This window comes from Balaenoptera ricei, chromosome 1, assembly GCF_028023285.1.
Source record: "Balaenoptera ricei isolate mBalRic1 chromosome 1, mBalRic1.hap2, whole genome shotgun sequence".
NCBI classification, from domain to species: domain Eukaryota; kingdom Metazoa; phylum Chordata; class Mammalia; order Artiodactyla; family Balaenopteridae; genus Balaenoptera; species Balaenoptera ricei.
This window is the reverse complement of record NC_082639.1, coordinates 145,496,888-145,517,272: the sequence shown is the minus strand read 5'-3', so window position 1 is coordinate 145,517,272 and position 20,385 is coordinate 145,496,888. Positions and strand designations below refer to the sequence as shown.

At 41.9% G+C, this 20,385-nt stretch overlaps 1 protein-coding gene across 1 annotated transcript in view; it reads right to left on the bottom strand.

Moving 5' to 3' along the window:
* The window catches only part of LAMC1 (laminin subunit gamma 1), a 124,053-nt gene extending 104,264 nt beyond the window's left edge, over nucleotides 1–19,789 (bottom strand). The window contains exon 1 of the mRNA XM_059937610.1: nucleotides 18,881–19,789. Coding sequence (XP_059793593.1) covers nucleotides 18,881–19,295 — 415 coding nt within the window. The 5' untranslated portion in view covers nucleotides 19,296–19,789. The remainder of the gene's footprint in view (nucleotides 1–18,880) is intronic.
* Between the last annotated feature and the right edge of the window lie 596 nt (nucleotides 19,790–20,385).

Below are 20,385 nucleotides of genomic sequence, written 5' to 3'. Positions count from 1 at the left end.
TGTACACTAAAACAGAGTATCTGCTGTACAAACAACGTAATTATCTATTTCATCTTGCATTTACCTGTAAGTGCAAAACAACACCTCACAGTAATCCACAGCTGACCATATGTATTTCAAAACAAAATAAAACACAAAAAAACTCCACAGATGATTCAATTTGTTATTGGTGAGTACTTGAGGACCACGAGCCTAGATGACAACAGGATTTCCTCCTTGAGGAATAATCTCCGGATTCACTGGCAATTAGTATTAAGAATTTACAAGAAGTATTACACTGTAATAACCTTCAAACAATACGAAGAAGGAACTTAAACACCTACTTTAAAGTGCTCTATCCTTAGCGAAACAGAAACTCTTAAAAGTTTCAGTCTGAGAAACTCTGCTCTCCTAAAAAAAGAAAGGTATTTAACTTGGCATCGTGGATCCTGGAAAGGAGCACAAGGCTTCTCAAAAAGAAACAAAACTATGGTTGGTCTCAGCTATTCTTCGGTTCTTAAAAGAAAGTTCATCAGAACAAAAAGACAGGCCTTCTATTTTTACTGTCCACAACAAGGATGATGCCTTAAATTTTGAGAAAACAGCTCTGTGGACTTTCTCCAAAGATCAGTAAACACACCTCTTCCAAACACTTTTCCAAAAAGTCTGTGGACATATTTATTGAATTTAGCCCTATGCTTCTCATGCGTTCAGAACGGAGTTTTCTGATTCGAGACAATCGAAGAATATTCAAATGCCTACGATTTCACAAGTCAAGTACCTAGCTCTAAGTTGCTGATCCACAGCCCCTGTCCTCAATGAGCTCATATGCAGAAACAAAATAAGTACACATTTAACAGACTCCAGGACAAGATGGTATGCTCAAGTGACCAAGGAGTGATACAATAAGCGCTACTGTCTCATACTTCCAGAATGTGGAAAAGAATTTTTAGAGAAGGCCATTTCCTTCCAAAAGAAACTGGGGTGATAAAGCACAGAGGACAACATGATATATATTTAGGCAAAGGGTGATGGCAAAGGACTCTGAGCAAATAAAGACAATGAGTCTAAGAAAAATGATGTCAATTCAAGGAGACCACAATCTTTTAGAAAGCAAAAACCAAGCTGAGAGAACCCTAGAGGCAAAAGCAATCATTTATAACCATTTATATAGTCATTCTCAATACAAGTGATTCTTTAAAGATTCCTAGAGATACTGATTTATTGCTGATTTAAAGCAACTGGACAGGGGGCTTCCCTGGTGGTGCAGTGGTTGAGAATCTGCCTGCTAATGCAGGGGACACGGGTTCGAGCCCTGGTCTGGGAGGATCCCACATGCCGCGGAGCAACTAGGCCCGTGAGCCACAACTGCTGAGCCTGCGCGTCTGGAGCCTGTGCTCCGCAACGGGAGAGGCCACGATAGTGAGAGGCCCGTGCACCGCGATGACGAGTGGCCCCCGCTTGCCGCAACTAGAGAAAGCCCTCGCACAGAAACGAAGACCCAACATAGCAATCAATCAATAAAAATTAAAAAAAGGCTCCTTGGGTGATTCTCTTAAAAAAAAAAAAGCAACTGGACAGAAAGAAAGAAAAGCTGTGATAAGTAGGTCGATAGGGAGGGAGATGCATAAAGTGTGGAGAGAGTAAGGACACAGACATCACTGAAATCATATGCTTCTAGGAACAAGAAGAAAATCAGAATTAACTTCCAATTCAAAAAGTATCTCGAATGAAATGGCTTTAATGCAGCCAGGTTCCTAACAGAGGCACTGGAGATGAAATTGCATTTCTACAAAAAACAATCAAACAAACAAAAAAATAAACTACTTCTTTGAAACATTTATTTAATGCTCTATTTGGAATTCTAAATACTCTTACCATAATTTAATAACCCATCCACTCAAATCGTCTTAAAATACATGTTAAAATGCACCCTTTCGGGCTTCCCTGGTGGCGCAGTGGTTGAGAGTCTGCCTGCCAATGCAGGGGACACGGGTTCGAGCCCGGGTCTGGGAAGATCCCACATGCCGCGGAGCAACTGGGCCCGTGAGCCACAACTACTGAGCCTGCGCGTCTGGAGCTTGTGCTCCGCAACAAGAGAGGCCGTGATAGTGAGAGGCCCGCGCATTGCGATGAAGAGTGGCCCCCATTTGCCGTAACTAGAGAAAGCCCTCGCACAGAAACGAAGACCCAACACAGCCATAAATAAATAAATAAATAAATAAATAAATGGATCATCACATTAAAAAAAAAAAAAAAAAAAGCACCCTTTCAATGAAATAAAAGTTCCTATTAAATGGACTTTTATTCAGTCATTTAGATAATAATCAATTTATCAAATGCCTATTATGTGCCAAATTTTTACGTAGTCTTTAGTAGTTCTATTATCACTATCTGTAAAACTGGTATAACATATAATCAAATGTGATACAGCCCATAATCCTTTATCTATGATTCTATATCCAAAAATTTCTAAACAGCAGAGGATTTTCATAATATCTGACAACAAAACGTGACTTAAACTAGTGTGAGGCCCTTATAGCCTTTAATCAGCCTTTAGTTCATAAAAGTATGAATACATTTCACCACAGAGATACTGAAGACCTGGCTGTTAAGTCTCTGACCTAATTAATGGTTAAAATACAGCTCCTGCCCTCAATGAACTCAACTCATGTTGAAGGAAAAGATAAATACACATTAAAAAAAGATTCCAGAACAAGACTGTATGTTCAAGTGACCAGTAAGTAGTACAAACAATAGGCACTGTTTTACTACTTCTGGAGTTCTTGTTTCTGAAACACATCTGGATTTTAAAACAGCTTTGATTCATCCATCACAGCCGAAGGTAAACATGATCACTACTGTCAAGTAAATCAAGACTTAATGATTCTGCAAGGATGTGCTCCTCTGAGATGAATCTGATACAGAGCCGGTCGGTGTAAGTACCCAACACTAACATAGTGAGATCTCAGTGTCAGGAGGGGACCATGGGGATGAAACCTGGTAGTCTCAGAATAAAATGAATTGTGCAAAGGTAGGGAGTGAATGGTGCACACTGAGAAGAGCAGGACGAGCGTGCACCCCTTTTCTTCACAGGCTCTTCCCCTGAAGTCCTAGGGTGTAAAGGTCTACAGAGAGCATGTTTGCTAGTTTTTCTAGATCCACTTCCTAAAACTGCTGGCCACAGAATGGGATCCTCTGAAGAAGGTACTTCAGGAAGACCAAAACTCAGGAAAGAGAAGATTCTCCAGCACAGGAAGTGGCAGGCACAATACTACAGTAGAGGGTTGGCATGCCAGAGCCATCTGCCAAAAACAGTCCCCCTCCCCGCCACCCTCCATCACTGTAACAGATTTGTGGCTGGGCACAAGGTTGCCCAGCCAGACTACATTTCCCAGCCTCCACTGCACATATGAGTGGCCAGGTGACTAAGTGCTCGCCAGTGGCAGATGATACAATGATGTGGACCTCTGTCGGGCCTCAGTCTTGAGAGTTAGGCATACACGCCTCAGCAGCATCTTCCCACTTGGAAGACAGAGGTAGCTATCACTCAGTTTCAAACACACACATGAGGACAGCACCCTAAGGGATGGCAAATCATGAAGATGAAAGGACCCTGGGGCCCAGAATGTCTGTGTGGATCAGAGCTACCTTGCTGCTCACTCAGGACTACCACATGAAAGAGAAACCTCTATGTTTCTTGAACTACTTTATCACTGGGGCTCTTTACTACTATGGCTTAGTTTTTACCTAACAACACTGGTGAGGAAGCTACATCATGGACTAGCCATCCCACTCCACCTGTCCAATTTCAATAACCCTATGTAATAGGCAAACACCATCTTGGGAAAATCTAAAGAAAACTGTCATTTCTCACCCTCATCTACATTCTGTGGCTGTAGCCTCACAGAAATAGGAATTCATTCATTCAGCAAACTTTTGAGCACCTACTTCTAAATGAAAGGTATTATGCTATACACTAGGAATATATAAGCCAACGTAAAAAAGAAAGCCAAGGGAACCCTCCTTGGGCAGGTCCTCTGTTCTGCATGCTTTTCACCCAGAAGTTAAGCTCTAGGTTTTCCTCTCTGTCCTATCTCCAGCACTTTGCAGTGCCTTTTACATAACAGGCACTAATAAATATTTGTGAATGAATTAAGAAATCAGTAAATTCATCTTATCCTCAATGAATTCAGTCTAAGGGGGGAAACAGAACAATACAATCTAGCACCTCTCACATCACAGGCATGCAATATGGTCAGTGATTTTTAGAAATGAATGAATGTATGGGCACTGAACAACATGACAGCAAATGCTATGGAGGGGCAGGAGGAATTAGAAATCAAAATCTTCCCAGAGAAACTGAAATTTTCCATGAGTTCTGAAGGACAATTAGAAGGTAACCAAACAAAGTAAGGAATCAAGAAGATGTAAGGCCCATGCTGTCTGAACATGTTTACTATGCCTGGAACTTAAGGGCAGAGTTCCAATCACACAATGAACATATCTAGTACTCCTTTGAATACCACTGCTTCCACTAATTAAGCCAAAAACTGACTTCTTTTCTTTAGCATTTGCATCATCATATGAACTGCTGTCAATGCAGTGCTACACCCTTCTTTAACTTTCAGATTTAATTTTCATTTTTAAATCTAAAATCAGGATTTATTTGACTCGTTCTAACAAATCCTCCATCATATAATCAAAGAATCTCAAGGTTGGTAGAAATCCGAAAGGTCACCAGATAAATGTTCTGGGAAGTCATTTATCTTGACCAGCTACAATCAGTTCTTTGCAGTCACATGGAATTTTTATCCTTCTTTTACAGCACTTTATATTTTGTCTCAGAGTATATTTGTCGATATACACATGCTCGCTCTCCCACTAGGCTACACGTTTTTTATGTACAACTCACATTCTTCTTTATCTCATATTCTTCCAGTGCTCAATAATCACAGGCTCTGTATAAAATCGTCTTTTAATCCAATCCAACCACATCAGCTCCTGCAGTCCCTGTCAAATCCAACCCGTTTGCTTGCTCCTGTGTACAGCCTCATTGTTACCTCTGGTAAAGATGAGTTGTCGCACCTTCTTTCCAAGACTCACAGAGCTTCCTTCCTGTTTTTAATGCCAATGATGCCACACTGCTTCTTTTTTCACCTCCATTTCTGTGTCATGGATTAGGGCTTAAGACTCCAAATGTTTGAAAAAAAAAAATGAAACAAGTTCCAAATAAACCATCCCTTTTGTAAGCTGCAGAATGTCCACATCTCAGAAACTGTCAGATGTTTCCCTGCAGATGTTTTAAGCCTAAAATCATCAATGCCCTTTCCCGTTCTACCTTTTGTCCCTCTGACAAGGTTACTGTGCTTCCTCGAGACTTCCTGTTTGAATAACCACACACTTGGGTGTTCAAACTCCCATGTGCCCATTATTCACCATAAAAGGGACCTGAGGAAGTAACCAGGCAGTTGAACACAAAATGATCTATGAACAGAAACAGCTGTGTGTTAGCAGGATGGACAAAAAGACAGCAGGGATCTTGACACTGCTGTGAATTTCAAAAACAAGGTCTATTTAGTCAGGCATGGTTAAAAGGCTGCTGAGTCAGAGCATTCGTGGCCCATTTCATTATTGAAAATCACTGGAGATGTGAAGAAGTCTTTTTAGTTACTTCCACGGAGTCTCACCCCAACACCAGCCTCCCTAACAGTCTCCCTTATGGGAACAAAGCTGCCTCTCCTTTCTCTCACAGCAACGGCACTACCAACTCAAAGGTTTCACCAAAAAAATTTAATACTTTTTTTATTTCCCAGTCCAAAAAGCAGATTCCCCATTCCCCAAAAGGTTTTCCTATAAAAACACAGGGGAGCACAGATATAGATACACACAGAAGAACACACAAAAAGCAGCAAAGAAAACAAGCCTACATTCTCCAAACATCTGGAAAGTATGTTAATTTCCAGAATCAGTCTATTTCTGATACCCTAGATTTACCATCCATGCCTTGTGCCAGGATATAAGAACTTTAAAGTGGGCATAAGTATAAAACCAAAGCTTTATCAGAATGGCCGCAAAGCTGAATGATTCCAACTGCACCAGGAGTTGATGCTAACTTATTTCTTGCCAAGCAGCAAAAATGCTGAAAACAGTAGTAAAAAAAACCAGCTTGAGCCCCTAAAGCAATCCTGATAAAGTAAACAAATTTTATTACAGCTGCATTACAGATGGTCTCACAAACTTTCATAATCTGTAATAGAGTTGTAAGAATTTGGTATTCGATAGACTTTCTATCCCATGAACTTATCTAAAATACTCACTATAAATTCACAACTATGCATAGAGACACTCTGAAAGTTAATCCTAGACGCTCAACCCCACAGAACATGACCCCTTTACCATGAAGGGGTAACCACATGACCAAAGCAATTAAAGTAGACAATTGCTCTTTGGTTTCCAACTGTCTCTCCCCACACAATATTCACCTTTAGCCTCATGTTTCTCCCCACCTCCAAAAACAACACAACTTCAATGAAAATTTCAGGATGCTCATCTCTACCAGATCACGATCTGGCATTTAAATAATAGTAATAATCTAAAAACTTAGCGCTTCCCTGGTGGCACAGTGCTTAAGAATGCGCCTGCCAATGCAGGGGACACGGGTTCGAGCCCTGGCCTGGGAAGATCCCACATGCTGCAGAGCAACTAAGCCCGTGAGCCACAACTACTGAGCCTGCACTCTACAGCCCGCGAGCCACAACTACTGAGCCCTCATGACACAACCACTGAATCCTGCGCGCCTAGAGCCCGTGCTTCACAACAAGAGAAGCCCGCACACTGCAACGAAGAGTAGCCCCCGCTCACCGCAACAGAGAAAGCCTGCGCGCAGCAACGAAGACCCAACGCAGCTAAAAATAAATAAATATATTTAAAATTTTTTTTAAATGAAAAAAATTTTTTTTAATTAAAAAAAATAAAAAACTTAAATGACACCAAAACAACAGGACAAGTCACCAGTCTTATCAGAATAAGGTCCATAGGAGAAGGAACCACTAGGGGAGGAACGGCAACACTGAAGCACAGATAAACTGCTAAACCAAGGCAACTACACCCTAACTTCTTCGGTAAGAGATTAAGTAAATTAAACCAGGACCCATCCTTAAAACATATTTTTTTTACAGCTTAAACTTTCCTAAGTTTCCTTCCAACTCCAAAATTATTCTAGTTAGCCACATATTCAAAAGTCCAGACATGCCAACATTCCAGAAAACTAAAGGTCTAAATGTTGTACAGGATAGGGTCAGAAAACAAAATCCATTTCTAGATCTAATCATTTTACATTGCCAAGCTACTATAACTTATTTCTTAGTAGTTTCTGATAATAAGATGATCTCAGATTTTGAGAACATCTGTGCAGACCATTCCTGTTTCTAATCAGGATTTGTGCTGCCAGAGCAGGAAAACATCATTTCCCAGTCCCTGCCAATGAACAGAAAGCTCAATAAAAGCTGTTCAACTCATTTTCATCAAGCTGTCATGACCCCCTTTTCAAAACCTGTGAAGCTCTTCTCTTGGAAATACTTAAGATCCTTTTATTCTCTTTGAAGAAAGTTGATGGAAAAGCCCTTAGAAAATACTTATGCTTCTGTATTTTACCAACTGGCAAAAGGGGTGGGGGCATTTTAAGCCCAATACTCGGCCTCAAATGTAGCAATGGGTGTCATTCTTCCCATAAGAAATAAAATTGAGCATGTGAATTTAAATATCATCAGTCACTAGGATGTGATGATGTAACCACATGTATCACAGAAATGCAATGTGGACAAAGCAGGTCTGTAAAGAAAGCAGGACTGTGATTCAATAATACTTAATCTTGAGTTGTAGAAGTGGAAGTAGTATGCAGTGGGGGAGAAACCCAAAATACAAAATCTAAGTGGGAAATGTAACCCCCTTCTTCAGAGAGGAAGCAAAAAAAAAAAAATTTTTTTTTTAATTTTAAGATATCTAGGAGTCCCCTGCTTGAACCTTAGCTCAGGAATGCTCTAGGGAAACTAAGGAGATAAAGAGTGAATGATAGATACACAGATAAGATAGATAGACAGAGTTGTAGATTTACAAACTAACATATACAGAAATCAAAGTGAAGGAAGTCACTTCTGAGCCTGAAAGATGAAACAGTGACAAAGAAATCTCCTGGGACCACAGTAGTTATTTATCAATCAATAAAAGGTGGTTAGACCTTTCAGTTAGCAAACCTGAACAACAAAAAGGCCACCAAGTAAGAGTTAGAATTTACTTGAAGCAGAGGAAACGAAGTAGAACCTGGAGATGGCCCTGACAGCCTTATCTTTAAGGATGTCAGATAAAGTAAGCAACTGAACTAACTCAGCCATTCTCAACAACCAGAAAGGAGTCATGGATAAGGCAGAAAGGAGATAAGGTGGCGTTCCCCAGACCACCCTTCAGGAAACAGGGTATGTGGTACACTTTTCCTATCATTAGACACTGACAAAACACAGAATCTCATTCTGAAATTCAATAAATTCCTTAGAAATTCCTAGAAGCGTTAACAGCTAAATATAAAACTAGTATTAAGTACCCAAAGTATAAGTATTTTCCCATTGCTAACAATCCTCTGTTTTTCACAAATAAGTGCAAAGATCTTTTTAAAAGAAGCACTCCAAATCCAGAGCTCAAGCAGAGATCTGTCAGAGAAACCAGACTCAGTCCTTTGGTTTGGTATACTTTCATTTCACTTCCTAATTAAAGGTCCTCGGGGCTTCCCTGGTGGCGCAGTGGTTGAGAGTCTGCCTGCCAATGCAGGGGACACGGGTTCGAGCCCTGGTCTGGGAAGATCCCACATGCCGCGGAGCAACTGGGCCCGTGAGCCACAATTACTGAGCCTGTGTGTCTGGAGCCTGTGCTCCGCAACGGGAGAGGCCGCGACAGTGAGAGGCCCGCGCACCGCGATGAAGAGTGGCCCCCACTTGCCGCAACTGGAGAAAGCCCTCGCACAGAAACGAAGACCCAACACAGCCATAAATAAATAAATAAAAAAAAAAAAAAAAAAAAAAAGGTCCTCTACAGTTCTCCGTCACTTACCAGGCTTGTTCTAACATGGCAGAGTGGCAAGGGCATAATCTATCCACAGCAGGTCTGAATTCCAACCTAAATTCAACCTGTTCTACCTCAGAGCAGTCACCAGTCATATTACTATCCATAGGGGTAACAGTAGTTCTCAAGATTGTTTTAAGGATTCAAAGAGGCAACCAAGGGGTGCTCAACGAAAGGAAATTTACTTTCTTTTGTTGCCCAGTTTTCATGATCCGCATCTCCTCAGAAACCATCCTCCAAGTCTCTACTACTCCATGAAAAGCAAACAATGCCTTCACCATTATCTGGTTACTCTTAGACCTTTATTCAAACAAATCACCCTTCCTGGAAAGTCCTCCATTCATGTCTACCACTCTTCTTCAAGACCCAAGAAGCTCTTCCTGGTTGACTGCCATCGACACTCTTCAAAGTGCTTTGCAGGTATTCCCTCCTCAGCACTTTAAAAAGTTTCAACTGAATTATGTTTACTGTGCTTATATTCTCCCACTGATTTTCTGTACATGAATGTTTTTGTCTTATCCCCTCAAAACACATTACAAATCACCTGAGGATAAAGAAAGTGTTTCAACAATATTACCTACACATTCCATATTACAATGCCCATAAGAGAAGAATTTTCTCAGCAAAATAAGAATTTTATTTACAAAAGAACTTTGCCCACTAACTAATTAAAATCACAATCAAATAGGCTCACCTCATTTTGAGTGGGTAAGTCTTTTCACTTAGTTGGAAATACTTCACAAAATTTCATACACTTCTCTAAGAAAGCCACACAACACAGTTCAAGCTTCAGACTTATTATTTCTTTTCTTTTAAATAAATTTATTTATTTATTTACTTTTGGCTGCATTGGGTCTTTGTTGTGGTGCACGGGCTTCTCATTGTGGTGGCTTCTCTTGTTGCAGAGCACAGGCTCTAGGTGCGTGGGCTTCAGCAGTTGTGGCGCACAGACTTAGTTGCTCCGTGGTATGTGGGATCTTCCCAGACCAGGGATCGAACCCATGTCCCCTGCACTGGCAGGCGGATTCTTAACCACTGCGCCACCAGGGAAGTCCCAAACGTATTATTTCTAAACAGCTCAATGAGAAGAAGCCACTACCTAGAACATGTCAAAGGAAGGAAGATGGGGTCTTCACATTATACATTTTATGTAATATGTGGAACATTTCATTTTCACTGTAGAATTTAAGTAACAAATTTTATAAAAACCAGACATTGTAACAAAAGCACATGCCACAGGGACATTCTTAGAGAACTCTCTAAACCTGCCCCCCAAAACACAAACTTACCATTTATCACTTCAAACCACCAAGCACCAACCAAATCCATCACCTGGTTAAAGGTAGTCGTGAGAAAAGCAAAGAGAACTTGCTCTTCCTGCACACCTGCCCACACTCCACTTCCTGAGACTTACCATGAAGCTCACCTGAATGCTTTTCTGAACGCACTCTGTAGGTATTTCAAGTAAAATCAGCTGATACCTCAATGAAAATCAGCTGGTTGGCTTGTTTTGTGTCCCTTCACTCAAAAAACATTTCTTAATGCCTATTGATGCCAGCAACTGCTGGTAGGGTAGAAAGACCGTACGAGAAATAGAACTTACATGATTATGTCTTAGATTCTGTGCTCTCCTATTTTAAACCAAAACTGTACCCTAAACTAACAAAATCACCTATTTATTTTTTGTATTTTAATAGGTTGAAACTTTTAATTCTTTTTTTCTAATCTGAAGAATAATTTAGATACAACAAAGTCCACAAATATTAAATGTACAGCTCTGAATCTGTACATATGTATACACCTTTGTAACCTCCATGCAGGTCAAGATACAGAATGTAAAGTGGGAACTATAAAGGAGAAAAAAAAAAAGACTGATTACTAGCTGTGTCTCTGAAAACACTGACAGGCATCTCTGTAGTCACTGCCTTGGGCAATCGCTCTGGTTAGCAGAAACCTTCACATACAATGTGATTTATCATCATGAACAAAATTCATTGAGTCCCTAACTCTATACAAGACCATTTGTACTTTTTATTTCAAGAAACTAAAAAAAAAAAAAAAAAAATGTGAAGGAGGTTGATTCTGAATCCGTATCTCCAAAAACTTTCAAAACAAAAAGAAGATAAAATAACCAAAAAAACACAAAAAAAGACGATACAGCAAAAATCCAATGTTGACTGCAATATAATAGGAAGCAGCCATGCAGTTGGAAACAAAGAGTAAAAGAAGGGAGCTGAGGGACTAAAACTCCTAAAGTTTTAAAAGAAATCATGTAAATTCCCTAATTCATCTCCCAGCCTTGCCACAAAAGATCTGAGAGCGCCATTGTCTAAGAAAGAGATAAGTCTGCTTTATTTTATTTCATGAATATGTAGCTGCATAGGGCACCAGGCTGACTGGACCCAGTTATTTTAGGCTGGCCTCCTGGAAGAGCCCATGGAAAGAAAAGCAGATGTACTTAATTAGTGTCACCACAGTCTGGCACGATACTCTAAAACCTCAGTGACATTTCTGTAAATGAGTTTTCTGCTAACCGCATTTAGCAAGCTGTCCGTTTTAGGCCCAAATGAGCAAACATCGAACTTTATCATTTTACAAGAAAGGAGATGCCTGCAAATCTTAGCAAGGTCCTCTTACAAATCTTAGGGTAAGAAACAGGCAAAGTAATAGAACCGGCACACAGTCATCTTGAAATTTTATCCTTTGACAATTTAAGATAAGGGACAGATTAATCCCTTATTTTAAAAAATCCTCTCTGGAATTTTGGGCAGTAAAAATAAACAAACAGTTCTGCTCTAAACTTTGACACTTTTCCCTAAAACTCAAACAGACCAGCAGTAGAGCTCTCAATTAAGTACACTGGAAACAAGCAACAAGGAAAGAAGCATCTGTTGGTTCTGCTGCCTGTTAACTCTAGACAAATAAGTGGTTATTATTCATCTGTCTAACCACTTTAACGTGGTTCTTCACTATCCTGCAGAGAAGGCATACCTCAGTATGCCTGTCTTCTGAGTGTACCCATAATCAATTAAATAAACTAAAAATGATGCCACACACAATAAGCAAATAAGATATTTCACTGCAACCCTTCTCCACAAGTGCTTAATAATACCCTTTTAGAGTCTATTTCAACAATAAACATGTGAATATATATTTTAAAATAAAAGTTATATCCATTTCTAAAGAAAAAACACAACATTAACATTAAAATTTCAGAAACATATTCACATGCGAGATTCAAACCTGAGCAAGTAGTTTACTCATAAAATTTATCCAGCTGACTTCAAATCATATAAAAGTCTAATTTTTACACCAAAAAAGGACAGTCACAGATCTTCCAATTCCATATCAGTTCCATACCCAACTTAGTACTTTTTTATAAAGCTACAGAAATAAAACAACCAGGTACCACATTCACAGTGGCATAAATCTCAAGAAAATGGAGAGATGGCACTGATGAAAATAAACTCAAGTTCAAAAGTGTTACTGACAAGAATATAAATTAATGTGCAGTGTTTTGGGACCTCTTATAATTCAGGCATTCATTTATTTACTCACTCTTCATATATTTACTGAACACTATGCCAGACACGTTGTTAAGCAGTAGAGATACAAACCCTCCAGCCTCCCTCCAAACGGTTAAGTGAATGCTTTCTGTGTGTGCACCTTTTACCTAAAAACTTATTATATAACATTGAATGTATCGGTCTAGAGCAGACATCACCAAACTTGTGCTGTAGAGGGTCAGAGAGTAAACATTTCAGGCTTTGTGGGCCAGGACTTACTGTTACAACTACTCAACTCTGCCTCTGTAGTGCAAAATCAGCCAGAGACAATATGTTAATAAATGAACTTGACCATGTTTCAATAGAACTTTATGGATACTAAAATTTGAATTTCATATAATTTTCACGTGTCATAAAATATTTTTCTTCTTTTGATTTTCAACCAATTAAACTTGTAAAAACCATTCTTAGCTCATCGCCCATACAAAAATAGGTGGCAGCCCAGGGCTGGATTTAGTCTGTGGGCTATAATTTGCCTACCCCCAGGCTAGAGACCTAGGTCTCCACATCTAAGCCACAAGTTCCATGAGGTCAGGGCAATGTCCAATGAATCATTATACACCCAGGAATCTGTATGGTGCTGAGGCATAGCAAGCAATTAACTAATGTTAGTTATATTCAACTAAACTAAAAAGATGACTAAGTCCCCGACCCTGCCTTCAAAGACCTCATGGTCTAGAAGTGGAGACAGACGAGTAAAGAAACAAGACAATACCATGTGATAAGTGCTGTGGTAGATACCTACAGGGTGGTGTGAGTGGGACACCTAATCCAGGCCAGGGAGAGAAAGAAACTGGGGAAGGATTCCTGAAGGTGACGACACCTGGAAGAAGTGTTCCAAACCAAAGAAACAGCCCTTCAAGCACATGAAATGACAAAAAATAAGCCTAGAGGTTATAAAGGTCCGGATCCTAAAGTACCTTATACACCATGCCAAGGCATCTGGACTTTATCCTAAAGGCTTGAGGAATCACTGCAGAATTTTTAGCTGGGAAACGGTATCATCAGATTTGCATTTTAGAACCATTGCTCAGTCCAAAGCGATGGCTGCCTGAATAGAAAGGGCAAAACTGGAGGCAGAAAGATCACCAATTCGTTAGCAAGTTGTTGCAGTAATCAAGGTGAAATTCCATGGGGGGTAACAGTAAAGCAGATATAAAGATAAGGATCCAAGAGACATATGGCTGGATACAGGAAGTGAAAGTGGAGTCTTGGGCAGATTGTAGTAAGGATGGGTGGGAAAGAAAGTGGTGGAGTTACAGCTGCCCAGAGACCCAGCAGTGGATCCTATCTGCTGGCCAAACAGAGTAATCTTTACTGATGAAAGCCTATCAAGCATGGTTCTTAGCAAAAGATTGGTTGAGAGCCTCAGGAATAAACAGTAGTGCTGTTCATTAAGATACAGCTTTGAACTGGATAAGACAATAAGGAATGAATTTAGTTTTGGACATGGCCTCTGGACATACCAAACTGACCATGTCCCACATGGAGAAAAAGCTGTCCTGAAGATACAAATTTAGAATTTATTGATTTGCAAATAGTAATGGAAGCCTTGAGATTTAGAGGACTTCATTCAGGAAGAGTGAGTAGCATGAAAAAAAAAAAAAAAAAGGAATCGAGAAACATTAAGTGAAAAGGAACAGAGGGAATAGGAGGAAAACCAAGGGAGTCTAGTATCTCTGAATCAGTATGTACATGAACTTGTATTGATATTTTAAAGTTGCCCTGGAATAAACTAGTCATTCTTTTGAGAGATTTGTTAGAGAAACGAAGAACTGCAGGAGCTAGTATGTTAGACTGAGTCAAAAACCTACCTCCACCATAATTTTTGGCAAATCACAACCTCAGGACCCTCATCTTTGCCTTCCCTCACTGAGTTATGAAAATCTAATCAGTGATCAACTGGAGGCTTTATAAACTGTAAAATATTATAAAGGAACTTCTGATTTATTATTGTAATGGCATTACATCTGGGTATGAAAATTCCATCTAACAGAGTATAAACTTCTGAAGAATGGACCTTCAATCTTCTACACCCTTCTATCAGGTACTGCACCACATATTTAGTAGGTATTTAAAATATGTTTGCAGAATATTTGGGAGTAATGTGAGAATGTATGCACAGGGAAAGGAGTGCATAGAAAAAGGCATGTCCAACTTCCTAAAAGGATTTAGAATTGAAATAGTCAAACTTTATCCCTCCCATAAATGTGGCCAATGACAAAATAATGGGGGGAGGGGAGCTCATAGTTCCAAATTTTCTCCTAATGTGTAAATTGTTTTTCTGAATGCTTTAGAAACATGAAAAAGTTATTTACGGAAAAAGCAGTGAATTGTAGAACAGGAAAACAGCCAACAGCAACTTTATAAAACTGTGTTCACCAACTGTTGGCCACTAAAGAAGAGCTCCTTAACTCCTCAAGTTGAAACCTGCAAAATGTAAATCAGGCCTTTGTAAGACAAACTAAAATAGTGTCCCCTCAGGGTGCACAAATACCACAGTGAAGTCACCAGAGTTCTAACAGAGTCAGAACCTACCTCACAAAGATATTCCCGGGGAAAAAAATTTGCTGTTTGTTTCATGTTAAATACACACTAAGAGGACCAAACAGAATAAAATGTAATACCCTTATATAGCAATTATTGTGATTTAGACACACAAAAACAATATTTAGATACAGCTTAAAAGCGTCATTTAAAAAAAAAAAAAGCGTCATTTAATCACTGTTTGTTCCTAAAGCTTATAAGGAGCTTGGACACCAATCTGGTCTTGGTGTAAATTTCAGGAGTTCCATAAACTTTCATTGAGCTGGTTTTATAAGCACTCTCTTCCTTAATCTAATTGTTTTTAGGAAGAGGGTAACCTACCTTCCTCCAAGATCAAGACCCAGTCTACCAAGTTTTCATCTACAGTGACTATCAAGTTAATTAACGGGGTTGTTTAATAAAAGGCAAATCCTCAGATACAATCTTACTATCAACTACTCCGCTGATAAGGACAAAACTTATTATAACTTATTATAAAACACAAAAGCCAAACTTTTAAAAAGCAGTTGAATAATTCATATAGAAGTTAGGAGAGAAGATCCAGAAGTGGAAGGCAAAATAAGAAAGACTTCTTTTTAGAAAAGGATGCCTTGCTGAGATTTCTCTCCACAATAGGCAGAAAATGCAGTTCTGATGCCCACAGCAGCTTTAACTCATTATATCTAAGGATACATTGCACCCTGTACCCTGGATAACTGTATATGGTGCTTAAGACATGGCTGCTTAAAGAAACAATGCTGATTTTCCTGGCTTTTGTACAAGTGATGATAATGGTACAATCACCTAATTTGTACTTGCCATCTGTTAAAATATGCCTCACCCCCCAAAAAAGGTACCAGTTAAAATGATCGCGTAATTTTATACATACATGTGTATGCATGAAATGTTTCTGGAAGGTTACGTAAAAAATTGTGAGCGACAGTCTCTGGGGCAACTTAGCAAATGGAGATGAAGAGACTCACTAGTCGTTATACTGTTTTAATTCACTATGTCATGTTTTACTTTTACAATAAAAAAAGTCTTAGGATCACTGGCAAAATATGTATATTTCTTGTGACTACTTAACTGCGATCTGACTTTGCTTATTTTAAAGTTTACTGTGCTTAAAGTTCAACATCAAAAGGAAGGCTACAAAAGTGGTGGCTAGACCTAGTTCTTTCACACTACTCCCTTCGAGTTTCACATGCTCTGAAAGGGCAAAGCACAATATGCATCACTTGTTTAAGGGTATGTGAAATTTGAACTGGATGGGAGATTTAATAGATGCACAAACAGTCATGGTCCTTGAATTCATGGGAAATAATTAGTTAGCTAGAGCCCATGGAGTAACTGGAGTTAGGGAGTGAATATGCTGAATATCGAAACACACAATAATACATAAAGCCCTGCCTATCTGTCATTAAGTTATAGATCATAACCTTCAGGCATACATATATCCTTGTCATGAAGAAAGAGAGGGGAGAGAGAGAGACTGAGACATCAAAGCGACTACACACAAATCTCCCTCCCCTTCCCTATCTTCTCCACACACAGTTTCCTCCAGGACAGCATTTCTGATGCAACATCAAGTACAATAACTTCTAGTCAAGTTTTTAGAAATTGTCTATCTAAAAATCTTCAAGTAAATGTTCTTACAGTATTTGTATGAAAACTATTTTAAATAACTTTTATTTACTTAGAAGTTTTAAGTCTATAGTTTTATGAACTTCATTTAGCAAGAATGTTACCCAAAACTGAAGAATTTTTCAGCAAAACAAGTTCAAGCATATATAACATTTTCAGAGTAAAAAGTCTTTCGAGCTTTTTAATCACTAGGACCCAAAGCTCATATATCGGCCTCCCAGTAGTAGCAACCTAACTTGACGGATACTATCTTACCTAACACATTATCTTTGTAATAGAGAAGTAATCACTGAGTAATCTACCTTCCTCTACCATCACCTGAAATAACCTTTTGCTACATAGTGCTCACAGCAGAAAATTCAGAAGGTCCAGATTGACAGCCCTATCTTTACCTAAATAAGAGATTCTTATTCAGAAATTTTCAGTTGAATCTCAGGCATTTGAGACATCAAGGCTGTGCTTTTGCTTTGAAATTTTTAATATTTCAAAACAGATAAAATAAGACGTTGTGGGCATTCAAAATTCAACACAGAAGCTTTAAAAAGACAAAAAAATTTTTTTTAATAATTGGATACAGATTTCAAAACTAATCTTGGCCAAGTTTAAAAATACAACACTTAGGAGAAAAGTGCTAAAGAGCATCCCCACGAAGTCTTAGGAGGCCCTAGGTCTCTTGCAGAATCTTTAGAAAGGCACCTGTTCCAAGATACTGCTTAGTTCCATGTTTCCAATACCTTTGAAAAACTGAACTCAGTTTACTTCTTCCATCTCTGAAAAACAGGTGCCTTAGAGTTCCAGTTTATGAACTTATTTTTGAAAAGTTTCATCTTCCTAGTGACTTGCCTACAAATAAAATGATATTTACTACAAAGGTGCTAAATACTGTTTTTCTAAAACTTGCTCCACACACAGTAATTTAACTCCACTTTTCGAAGTACTTTCTCTAGAATCCTGACGCTTTCATAAAATTTAATGTATCAGAGAGCAGTGGAAAGAAAAATACAAAACCACGACCAAAAGAACCATGTGTCTACCAAACGTTCCTTTCAAAGATTCCCCAAATAATGTTACTAGCCTTATAGAATTATACTGCTTTGATAGAAGAATGGCTTGGCATGCTGTTCGCTCTGGAAGTTCATTACTACCAGCTACTGGTCTGCAACGGGACTGAAGCTCTACCCGTCAATGCCAGTTTCTCACGCATGTTACTCTGTTAAACACAATAACGAATCATTCTGCTTGTTTGTATATTTCAACGATGAAGAAAAACTGACCCAGATCAAACATGATTTTTAATACTTGGGGATAAACATGTCCATCCTCGTCCACCACCCAGCAATGAAGTTTTCTATACATCCCTTTCCTGATTTCTAAAAGGTCACTTACACATGCTTCTACACTTGCTTTGAATCAAAGCAAAAGGAAAGACAGTGAGGAGAGCCTTTTTACTCAGGGACAAAACTGTACCCAACAATTACAGTGAGTGCAGATACTTCCTTTTGTTTTGTCTGTACCAGGATTATCAGTGAAATCGCTCTGTGGCCCTTAATTAAAGCTGAACAACTTTAAAGAACAATAACTTTAAAAGTGAACTATTTTAATTACACATAGGCAACAGCGGTAGTAAAGTCATTTGCTCCCCTCAAATCCCCTTAACTTAGACCCTTTCCTCTCTAGCTTATTCAGCAGAGCAAACAGCAATCACCCTCAACCCTGGAGAGAAAGACTTTCAAACAAGGTAAAAGTGCTAAAGGTGGACAAGCGAGGAGGGGGGTTTCTGATGAACGCTTCAGGAAACAGGGACCAAAACAGCCGAAATGGCGAATAATCAAGGGGGCGAAAATCCGGCTAAGTTATTGACAGACTAGGAAAGCAAACAGAGAGATGCAGGCGGGAAGCATCTTGGCTCGCGGGATGTTAAGTGCTAGATGGAGAAGGGAATTTCTGTGTGGCCCATGCTGGGGAGCAGAGAGCCACCACACGGCTGTTTGGGCCCCGCAGGCTGGGCGAGGGGGTGAGCAGTAGTAGGGGACGGGGCTGTCACCGCTTACCCAGATGCAGCGTGAGGTTGATGGAGTTGGGGTACTGCACCCCGGCCAGCATGGTCTGGCTCTGCCACCAGGTGGTGTCGGCCTGGTTGTTGTAGTCCGTCAGGAAGGCTGCCCCGTGCTGCAGGTGGGGCTGCCCGGCGTCGCACAGGTGACAGGACTTGGTGACCCCGGTCACCCCGGTCTGCACACAGTACTCCTCGGGCGGAGTCCCGCACGTGTTGGTGGCCACCACGGTCACGTTGAAGGCGGCGTTGACGAATTCGGGCATGCAGCGCTGCGACCGCCCGCCCTCGTCCGTGCACTCGTCCATGGCTGCCCGGGCGCAGCCGGCCGCAGCGGCCGCCAGCACAGCCAACACCCGCCAGAGGCCGCCCCGCGGCCGCAGCGCCGGCGCGGCCGGTTTGCTGCCCCTCATCCCGCCGCCCGCGCGCTGGGCCACGGCAAAGGCAAGAGCGCGGGCGCGTTCCTCTCGCGCAGCGGCGTCCCTCGGAGGCCGCTCCGCGGGCTGAGCCTCGGGGCCCAGTGGCCGGACTCTCCGGACGGGCGGTGGCGGCGGCTCGCTGCGGAGAGGCGGTCCGGAGGGCGCCCCTGGCGAGAACTGCGCGGCTCGCTAACCACTGCCCCGCGCGCCGCCTCCGCGCCTCCCTCTCCCACCCGGGACACAGCCGGCACTCGCCACCGACCCCCGACTTCCGAGCGCGTACCCGAGCGCGCGCCCCCGGGGAGGAAGGAGCAGGGGGTGGGATCGGCAGGGTGGGGTGGGGTCTGGCCGAGGAGAAAGGCCAACCCTGGCGTCTTCTCAGTAGCTCCCGCGGCCCCCGTAGCCGCTCCCCCGCTTTCCACGCGCGGTGGACTGCGCGTCCGCCCCGGCAACTCTCGGCGGCGGCGGCGGCGGCGGCGGCGGCGGCGGCGGCGGCGGCGGGGGCGGTGACATCTCGCGCTCGAGCCCGCGGCGCGCGATCGGCGGGGGAGGGGCCCTGAGGGGCGCGAGGGGTGGGCGGGGAGCGGGAGGAGTTGGGGGGGGGGGAGAGAGAGAGAGAGGGAGGGAGGGGCGGCGGGGCGGTGCATGCCGGGAGGGAAAGGAAGGCAGCGGAGAGGCAGCTCCCAGCCGGGAGGTGGGCGCCCGGGTCCCCTGGCGCCGAGTCCCCGGAAGACTCGGGATTAGGGGAGGGGGTAACGGAGGGGGCCTTAAAGGGGCGACGCCGGAGGAGTGAGGTCGCTCGGAGTCGGCCTTTGGGCCCCACGCCGGTCTGGGCCGCAAGAGCGCGGATCCCCGCCCCGCCAGGTGTCAGTCCTTGTGTCCAGCCGGCCGCACCCCGGGCCAGGGACGAAAGGGACCCGATGGTGGGGGCTGCCCGCAGGCTCTCCGCCCCAGCCGGCCGCCCCGGGAATGCCCCCTGCCGCTCGGGGCCGGCTCCAGCTCTTTCCGAGGAGCGGTCCCGGGGTGTCAGGGGGCTGACATGGTCCCCGGAGAATATAGGGCCTGGTCGCAGCATCATAATGAG